Genomic DNA, 10,338 nt, shown 5'->3' with positions numbered 1-10,338 from the left:
CCTCTCCGGATTCCCACGTTGGGATCTCTCGCAGCTTTACCGGTCACTAGGCAACAAGCGGCAATCATGCTGCGTTCAAAGAATGGGAAATAAGTATCGGATTTCCTAAATACAGACCATAAATATATTTCATTATCAATCTTCTTATTTTATTGGGATTATTTTAAATTAATAAAGATTGATTTTAAGAATGATTGAAAAAAAAACATCTTAATACTATTGTTAAATGCCTGAACTAAAAAAAATAAAACCCAAAAAACTTCAAATCTACCGCACAATGTCTGCAAGTTGTATTTTTATTCTTTTTCTATTTTGCATTATTGTTTGTATGTGTATTTTCACTGAAATAATGTTGACACAATGGATGTTTTCACACATTGCTGTAAACTGTAGCTGCTCCTATCCAGAGATGTCATACTAAGGCCCTGATTTTCAACAAAAAAAGATGTGTAATCCTAGTGCCCTATATTTAGACACACTAGTCAACCACATCTCTTATCACATTATCCAATATGTACAGTAAGAGCCATGTTGATTGCCTGCAAGAAGTGGCGAGGAAAGGTTTTAGCAAGCTACCACTACACTAATAGATAGATAGATAGAATTTTTGGTTTATCCAGGTAACGCACACAACTAATATTAAAAATAATATTTTATTGACAAAAACAAGCAAGCGAAAGATCGAGTACCAATCTTAATTACAACATTCACGTATAAAATCACCTTCATAGTACACATGCATTTCCCTTAATATCCTTGAGATTGATTGCCTGCATTGGATTTGCAACATGAAACAAAACTTGAGCAAAACACAACTCTTTAAGTTTCATTTAGCAATAAATTAACTAGAATAATGTGCTGTAATTCATAAATTGACACTTTAAACAAAAGGAGAAAAAAAAAAAAAAACTACAGCATCTAAGATATAGTTCCTTGTTGCCCTTTCCCACCTCAACAATACATAAAGCTGTATGAAACAGACACATCATAAGGCCTGTATTTAGCACTGTGTTTGTTTGGCATCTGATCAGTTTACAACAGCGCTAGTTAAAAAGAAAAGAACAAGACAGAGAGTCTACAGCCACGCCAGCAGCTTTGTGAGGCCCTGAAGGTCATCGCAAAAGGAAGAAAATTGTGAGAAAGATAAAAGTTAAAGTTCACCGCTTTTGTTGAGAAGGGGCATTCCACTGATTTTACAAATCAAGATTAATTTACTCAACATGGTTAGTCCTGCTCATTGTGTGTCCTCAAGGGTTAACAAAACACATTTCCTTCCTCCTAAAACATTTGCAAAGCAGACTTTTTCAAGTATTTGGCATTCAGCATGGTTTCCATCTATGTTTACTAGTTAACAGTCCTCTTCTGTATTGCTTTTGTTGGCATACTGCTACGTTTGTTGGCGTCTCCTTGCTCGCACATATACAGTACATGATACAAACAGAATAGTACAGGCATTATGCAACATGACCACACACAAATTGCAAAATACACTTTCAACTGATCGAGTCTAATAAAAGTCTCCTCTATCACATATAAAAAGTCCTAAGAAATTTAAGTAATCAATTGGGGAATATCTGATATCTGAAAAAAAATATGAGTAATAAACATTTTTCTGTCAGATTTTCTGTTGCAATTCACCCCCTTTTTTCCCTCACAAAATGCTTGTACTAGAATAGCACTACTAGTGGTCAAAAACTCCTCAGGGTAGCTTTAACAGTAAGCCCGTAACATAGACATAGACACATAGGACATTGTTACATTGCATTATGGGGAGTGTAGGAATCAGCATATTGGATCTTGACCGACATGCCTGCTGCTTCAATATTGACCATTCTGTCCTCCAACTTTAGCAAAACTTAAATCACTGGAGTACCCCTTTAAGACACTTGCAAGATTTTATATCATCACTAAAGTGATTAAAATTAATCTCGTAGAGAAGTTGAATGTCTGAACCAAGTTTCATTTCGAGATATTTCCCTCTGAACCAAAGTGGTGGACCGACTTGACTGGACCTCTAGAAGCCGAGCTGCTAGCGGAGCTAAAAACTAAAACTAAACTCAAGTCTGTTGCATGTTGTCAACAATGTGAAACAAACTTTACCATCTTGTCATCTCCATTTTCCCCTTTTAACATTCTTAATATTAGGAGGTAAACAAAGAAGTGTTTTTTTTTCTTTTTTCTGGCACAAACCAAACAGCCTCTGTTTATTTCATTTGAACTGAAGGCAGTCACCCACTTCTGATTATGTGAGGTTTCCTGGAATGCAGAGTCATCTGGATCTTATTATAACTAAACCAATTATATAGCACTGAAGGTGCATCATAAAAGCAACAACAAAAAAAAACAGCACAGCAGAAGAATTGAGGGTGAAAATGTCACACTCACAAATAAAAAATGAAAAGTTCAGTTTCTGATAATTCTGTTTCCCTTTTAATAACTTTGCACCCAATTTGCGGTCTTTAAAAGGTTATTTTGGATATTTTTTTTTAAGTGGGGTTTTACGAGGGTACTTCTCCATAGTCAGTGCATTTCCTACAGTAGATGGGGGTCGGCACGCCCCCAGTTTGGAGAACGCAGGCAGGAGTACCGACACGGGAGCTAAACAATGTATTCTTAAAGTCTTCAAATCTACAGCTTATTCACTATAAAGTCAGTGTTATTCCTCAGGATTTCTTCACACAGGCACTAGTAGTGGGATTCATTAGCCCCCCCTCTTTATATCATTGCTGACAGGCCCTCAAATCAAAAGTACTTTTTTTTTGTTTTTATTAACACATCTTTATCTATCATGCCTCAGTAACATTTGTTTAAAGTACGTCCATAATTTGTTTGGATTCATTTTCAAATTTATGTGCAGTAAATAATAAGATAGAAAGCCAAAATTAGGTACTGTATATTAGTCTGTGTGTGCTCACAGTTCCTCCTCATGCCTTTGGAGTTTAGTTACAGATAAAGATGGATATTAATGTTTTTTTTTGCAGCCACTGCCAGGATTCTACATACCACTGTGTCAGTCTTAGTTTGCAGAGGCTGGGATGAGTTAATCATCATCATCATCATCATCATCATCATCATCATCATCATCATCATCATCCCTTGTTGATTCTTCCAGATGTGGAGAGAGCGAAACACCTCCAGCTGTGCCCTCTTCCTCCTCCCCAGACGAGCATCAGATGCTGTCGTAGTCCGATTCTTGCCTCCTGGACTCGGCCTTCCACTCAGCCAAAAAGAAGGTCACGCAGCCCAGAAAGCCCATCAGGACCAGGATGAGCAGCTGCCAGTGCAGCAGCAGGTAGTTACTGTAGAAGAAGGCCAGCGCGGCCATGATGGACTGCAGCAAAAAAAGAAAATAACGTGTTAAAATTAAATTGTGAAGTTGAATGAAGGAAATTCAAACTCATATAAACACCCATTGGGAAATGTTTATCTGTGTTTTTTGCCCCCAGCAGCGCTGCCTGGAAGGCACCGGTTATGGTTAGGTGCCTGGAAGGAGCAGTTGGGGGCAAAAAACACCATGGAGCTGGGGAAACTGATCCTCTGTGGCTGCTAAATAATAACTTGATACACCAAATATCTTCTTACACATTTTCTATTCCATGTTTTAACTCATTTTATGAGATCGTCTAGGGCTGCACAATATTTTGTGTTTTTAATCAACTGCCGCAATAAAAACATCGCAAAAGACACCCTTTTTTTGTGATTTTTTTGTGTTAGTTAAAAGAAAATATAATAGAAAACTGCACTAAAATGTATGTAATGTGTGTCATTCTTTTTTAAGTGGTGCCTTTTATATTTGGTTCAATGTTCAATTTGTTCAATAAAAGAATGTTGGAAATTATTTTTTTTTGTTTGTTTTAAATTCAACAGGCAATTTGTTGTATTTTAGCAGAACACTTTGAAAGCAGCAGAAAGGCAGAACTGAGTACACTTTAATATTGGTTTATTTATCGCAAGGAATATTGTGACTGCGATATTCAACTATATTATGGCCTATTTTCCTCATATGGTACAGCCCTAGTATGGCCCCAGTGAGCTGCGTCTGAAACCCACCTGTATAAACTTGAAGACGGCGAAGGCGGGGGCGCTGTTGTCGCGGAAGGTGAAGCCGATGATGCTGAGGAGCTGCGTGTTGAAGCAGCTGTCGCCAAAACCGAGCAGGAAGCTGCAGAGCAACGCCACGCCGACACTGAGCCACAACACACAGACGGTAACCATTTAAAAAAAAAAAAAAAAAAAGACATCATGTAATCAAGTCATGAATACACTGATTCAGGAACATCAGAGAGGGGGGGGGGGGGGTTCAGAGTAAACTGGGCTTATGTTGTATCAAACTAAATCTGGATTAAACAGTTTCACAAAGCCACTCCGAGCTAATAAGATCAGGCTTAAGAACTGTGAAACCCAGACCTGAGGAATCAAGCACAGATCACTGTGATGTTCAGCAGCAGCACACGTTAAACTTCTGGTACAGAGAGTGAAATATAACAAACAAAATCCTTACAATCAACAAAGCAAAAGACACATGTTGACAGCACTGAGCTCAGACTTTTAGCTTTGATTTTAAACTGTAGCAGCAAGTGGCGGGGCTTTCCTGAAAATACTTCTTGGTTTGTACAAGAGGCAAAGCATCCTCCACATGACAGAAATACGGTTTCATTACCTTTAGAGTGGCTATCTGTTCCTTTTTGGTATCTCTGATAAACACCTTCCTGGACATTTGTTTCTTTAAATTGGATTCTATCAGACCAAGACTACAAAATATTCTGCACTATTTATAGTTATTTATTTATTATTCTGTACATCTTACTGTGACCTGTGCAATATGCTATCTCATATTCATCTGTATATACAGGATATTCTCCCCACCTGTTAATACAATAAGTCTTATTACCGTTATTACTCTCTTCTTATTTTTTGTTCTATTTCCTTTCTTTTTTTCTTCCTTTGTATATCTTTCTATTCCATTTATATTTAATGGTTATTTTTGTATTCGTGTAATGTGCTGCATTGAGCTGCTGTGACAAGTGAATTTCCCCATTGTGACATCAATAAAGTCTTATCTTATCTTACAGCCAAACTTTACTTTCACTGCAGTAAACTTAAACTCTAATTAACGGACTGGAATAATGTGCAGGCCAAGACTACATATGATCAATCTGACATGAACTGTCAACTGACTCATGTTCACAGTGCAGCAGGAAAGAGGAACTTTGGAGGAAATAGGGTTTCGGTGTGACAGATTGACTGGTTCGGCCTGAAAACGAGTCTGATCAGGACCGGGCTAGTCTGGAGATTTGTCTTTGTGGATTTCCACGAGTCAGACTTATTTATAAACAGACCTCCGAATCTGTGCCCACATATCCAATTTTTTCCCCCTGCCATTATAAGGCTGAGACGCAGCACCCAAGCCGTTTTGGGCAGCACCTAAGCCGAATGAATGTGACTACATGCCTTTTCTCAGATGATCTAATGATTGTAGTCTGTCCCCAGTGGACTTCTTCAGCAAGTTTTGTCTTTAAGCTTTTTACAGGTTATTTAGTATCTCCTCTAGCTGTTCCAATGTTTTAGAAACAGATATGGTAATAATAATGGTCCAAAATGATGTAAAATTCCTTCTCTTTTTATATATAATTAAAAAACAACATTTTCTTGAGGGAAGACCCCTAAACCCCCTCACGTGCAAATACGTGCACTTACAAACCGAGGGGAACCAGTGGAACTACCCCTCAGGTGTGAGCAGTGCCCATTCCGCTGTGGTATTTGTACCTGGGGGTGATGTAGGCCTGCAGATCTGTCCCTGGCTCCGGTGCGATAGGAGCGTCGCTGGCAATGTTGAGGAAAATCAGATAGAAGGCGACATAGTGAGTGATGAGCCCCAGCAGCACCACTGGGTTCCTCCCAAACCGGCTACACTTGTTCAGCATCCCGAACACGCCCCCTCCTGGCCGGACGGAGCACAGGGAGGAAGGAAATAAATCATTTGCTGCCTCGTGACATTCATCAATGTCATTTCCTCGTTCTCTCTGTAGTGCTTTCATGTGACAACGTAGTAAAAAAACCTCTTGGCAATAAACCTGATTCTGATTCAAGCAAAGTACAAATAAAAAAAAAAAAAATACTATGTACTTGTACTTTACTTGGGTATTCATTTTCCATTTCCAGTATGCATTTTCTGCAGCTTTATATATGTTTACCCCACTACATTTGTCTGACAGCTTTAGTAACTTTTCAGATGACAGTTTTTCATCCCCTTCCTGTCCAGTGAAAACCATGCAACTCCAGATGCGTTAATGTTGACTGTTTGTGATAGGCTTTGTGAAAGCCTCTTGGATCCAGTGGAAAATGCATCGTCGACACAAAGCTGAAAACAGGGCTGTCTTTCTGACACTATGAAAAGTGTTGACTTTCTAGAGATACGTGGTTCTCGCAGGACAGCGACGCTACAAACATACGATGATCTTATAGAATGTGACGAGCTGCTGTAGATTAAACTAGCCAACCAAATCTGTGTATTATTTGTTCATTCGTTTTTCAAAATGATACGCATCTTATTTGTATAGTAATTTGAAAATAACGATTGATACACGGATTCAACAGTAAATAAAAGGAGTTCAAATGAGCACAACAACCTTAAACCTCTACAACAGTAAAATGCAACATACACATTAATGCAGCAGTAATATTAATCCAGAAACATCAGATATAATAGTCAAACACTGACAGGGAACATGTCATGCACAATACATACTTTCATTTAAAGTACATTTAGCTGATACTACTTACATATTTAGGTTTTGAATGCAGGTAGTAGAGTATTTTCTCAGTCTGGCATTAGTACTTTTACTGCAATAAAGGATCTGAATACTTCTTCCACCACTGTCGGGAATAAGGTAAGGAAAGGATATGGAGGACTCACCTAGGATCTCGCCTACGCCGATGCAGATGCCAGAGATGCCGATCAAACTCTTTGCATCTTGGCCAAAGCGGGTCATGGCTCCGATACACGTCCCGTACACCCCGCTGTAGAACGTGAGCTCCAGGCCTGACAGAGCAGACACAGCACAATGCATGAATCCAAACTCAAATCTAAACAAAATTTAAACTCATCCTCCTTACCTGCAACGTCTTCTCATCTCACCCACCTGTGTATGCTATGGAAAGGCTCAGCAGCAGCATCTCTCTGGTGCCAAACATTTTACACGCTCTCACTGCAGAAAACAAGGTGGATGTTAACACGTGTTACACTAAGGGTTAGAGGCTCATGAAGTAGAGGTGATTTCAGTAGAAACTTACCAAAAGCATCTAGAGCTTGTGAGCAGAGGCCTACGTCAGGAGAGCTGCAAAGAGGGAAAGACATTATGATGCTTAGATAGATAGATAGATAGATAGATAGATAGATAGATAGATAGATAGATAGATAGATAGATAGATAGATAGATACTGCATGGATCTATTTCCCCTTAAAATTCCATAGGCTCATGTCTTTTCTTGGACATTTTCACCTTTAACTTCCAACTCATCCCTAAACCGGACTGGGTTGTCGTGGCGACTGTATCACAGCAGTTTCAAAGACAAATGTGGAAAAGACAACAAAGGATAGCATTTACAGTGAAAAGGTCACCTGTCTCGCCCAGTACTGTTCCACTGAAGAAAAAAGAAGAAAAATAAAATCATTCCTGCTCCTAGTGGGAACGACCTGGGCTCCCATCTGTCTTTAAAAAGAAAATATTCTCCAGGACATTTCCAGGTTGTTTTTTTTTTTTAATGGAAGTCCGTTATTTATTAAAAAAAAGAAGAAAAAAAAAAAGAAAAGAGTCTCAAGCAGGAGCCCTGCTACACATCCTGGGCCCCCAGCTTAACAGCGATGATGCAATAAATATCTCTGATCAGTGGTGAGTTCCAGAGTCCCTGTGCGGTTAATTATCACAGCTGTGCTGATCGCAACATATCTTGGAATCCACAGATGTCTTTGGGAGCCAAATTATACATCAGACAGAATAAATCGTACTCTGCAACCGAGCAACACATTTAATTCAACAGGAACGCTCTTCAACGGACTTCAAGCTGTGGGAAACTGAACTTTTTATATATATATATATATATATATATATATATATATATATATATATTATATATATATATATATATATATATATATATATATATATATATATATATTTTTTTTTTTTTTTTTTCCCTTTCTTGTGAAGCATTTTGTAACATCTGTTTTGAAAAGTGCTAAATAAATAAATGTTATGGTAATATGGTTACGTCTTGCTGGTGGAGGATGAGCGCCAAGCTTCACATTGCAAAGCAGTGTTTCGGTGGTCGTTATAATAATATAATAATAATATCCTCCCCATTCAGCATTGAGTGGCTCCTTTTCGCTTTGTATTATCACTTAATATGTCTGCAGCTTGCACTTGAAGTCTAACTTCGGGGTTATTTCATTTCAGGGTTTCAGTCTCTGATCTTCAAACTGTTGAGCCTGATTTATCATCTGAAGACTAAACAGGATATCATCCAGGTTCTTATTTACCTTGTCCCTGACCTCAGACAAAAAGAAAATGTATCTATGAAAGTTTACACAGAAACCCGATCATGATTTTGTTGCACATTCAAAAATTTCCCAGGACATTTTGATTAAGTTTATCATTTTCCAGGACTTTTCCATGACTCCTGAGAACACTCACCTGGCTGTGGAGAAGCTCTCTGAGGATTCAGCCTGCAGCAGCGACTGCGACTGCTCCGAGGGAGCAACGGGTTCAGGGTCAGGCTTCCGGATCAGAAAAAAGAGGAAGCAACCCACCAGACTGATAACCGTGAGAGAGATGAACACCGTCTGGCGGTCCTTGTCTGAGACACACAGCATGAGTCACACGCTTAAAAGGAAACTCCTTATGAGAAGTCTGGATGGGAGCTAACTCTACACAATTCAACAAATGCATGTGGCAGAGATTAGATAAAAATACAGTTTGCTTCCTACCTGTTATGTGAACGTGTCCATGCCAGGCACAGTATATGTATAGATTTCCAAAGAATAAGCTGCAGAGAGATTAAATAAATTCTGCATTCAGAACTCAAGGTGTACACCAAACAACACAGTCCTCCATTAAATCAGATTAAGGTACATGCTGGTTAAAAAAAAAATGCTCACCTGAACTGCAGCAGCGCCCAGAATATGCCACTGTTTCTTCCAATGGTGTTATCAGTGGAGTTGATGGCCAGCACATTTCCCTGAGCTGTCCACAAGACTTAAAACACAAAAAGGAAAAATCAGAAGATACAAACGTGGAGAAGGCCTGTGCCCTTATTGGAAGTGGTCATTAGATAATGTCTCTTTACCTGCTGCTCCTATTCCAACCAATACAGACGCTGTATAGAAGCTCCACGTGTACGGGTAAATGAACATGGCTATGTAGCCACTGTAGAAACAACATTAGGAGACATTAGAAGTCTGAATTTGCACGAAAGGGACACGGCAGGGGTTGTGTTAGGGATTGTAAGCTTACCTGTACAAAAGCCCACTGAAAAACATTGATAGCTGCGGTCCAATGACGGTCACCACTGACGGGGCGATCAGGTTGGATGCAGAGAAAACTCCATAGATGATGGCCATGCTACAAGTGACAGACGGCAGGACAGTTAATGTGTAAAGTAAAGGGCGATGTGTACACTATGCAGCCCATGGAGAACTTGAGATGCTTTGTGATTTATGCAAAAGATTATGCGTTTTGGGGGATGGATTTTCCCTCGTGCATTCAAATATTTTCCTTATTCTTTTAAGTGGTAAGATTAAGGTCATGTAGACAGGCCAGCCGTCCATGCATACAGTCCATGCCAGCTGTCAGGGCCCAGGGGGGGCCCATGCAAAGGTCTACGGTGCTGGAGTGGGTTGGTTAAGGGGTCCCAATTTGAAAAACTCAGAGTAACATTTGCTCCCTAAAATGGTTTACCTAAGATTAAATTAGCCTTCAAGGATTTCAAGGAGTGCGACAGATTTGATTATAGAAGGTGCCGACATGTTGTGCTCACTCTAACATCTGCACAGACAGTGTGTACTGTAGCATCAGATGAAAACCAAAATTTAAAACATAATCTAAGGATACCTACCTTGTGTAGCCGCTGCCATGGAACTCAGTGTTATTGAAGCTCTTGATAACGGTTTGCTGTGAAGATCCAGAAAGAGGACAGTTTAGGATCTGAAGTTATGTGGGATCAATCTGGGATGTGCATTGGTATATCCAACCTACCTCTATATTGCCACATGTTTGAAAAGCAGTGAACATAAACATAAAGCCGAAGCCTAGGACAACGATGTTGAACAGCCTCTTCCCC

The 10,338-nt window shown here is 39.4% G+C and overlaps 1 protein-coding gene across 1 annotated transcript in view; it reads right to left on the bottom strand.

Annotated features, from left to right (window-relative positions):
• Positions 1 to 634: 634 nt before the first annotated feature.
• The window catches only part of mfsd11 (major facilitator superfamily domain containing 11), a 9,810-nt gene continuing 106 nt past the window's right edge, over positions 635 to 10,338 (bottom strand). The window contains exons 1-13 of the mRNA XM_039825456.1: positions 10,254 to 10,338; positions 10,114 to 10,169; positions 9,513 to 9,620; positions 9,346 to 9,425; positions 9,158 to 9,254; positions 8,987 to 9,045; positions 8,694 to 8,856; positions 7,294 to 7,337; positions 7,143 to 7,208; positions 6,917 to 7,042; positions 5,767 to 5,941; positions 4,051 to 4,186; positions 635 to 3,331 (exon numbers count right to left, since the gene is read on the bottom strand). The exon at positions 10,254 to 10,338 is cut by the window's right edge and continues 106 nt beyond it. Coding sequence (XP_039681390.1) covers positions 3,170 to 3,331; positions 4,051 to 4,186; positions 5,767 to 5,941; positions 6,917 to 7,042; positions 7,143 to 7,208; positions 7,294 to 7,337; positions 8,694 to 8,856; positions 8,987 to 9,045; positions 9,158 to 9,254; positions 9,346 to 9,425; positions 9,513 to 9,620; positions 10,114 to 10,169; positions 10,254 to 10,338 — 1,357 coding nt within the window. The 3' untranslated portion in view covers positions 635 to 3,169. The remainder of the gene's footprint in view (positions 3,332 to 4,050; positions 4,187 to 5,766; positions 5,942 to 6,916; positions 7,043 to 7,142; positions 7,209 to 7,293; positions 7,338 to 8,693; positions 8,857 to 8,986; positions 9,046 to 9,157; positions 9,255 to 9,345; positions 9,426 to 9,512; positions 9,621 to 10,113; positions 10,170 to 10,253) is intronic.

Source organism: Perca fluviatilis, chromosome 15 (assembly GCF_010015445.1).
Source record: "Perca fluviatilis chromosome 15, GENO_Pfluv_1.0, whole genome shotgun sequence".
Classification (NCBI taxonomy): Eukaryota; Metazoa; Chordata; class Actinopteri; order Perciformes; family Percidae; genus Perca; species Perca fluviatilis.
This window is presented reverse-complemented; position numbering and strand designations above follow the sequence as displayed.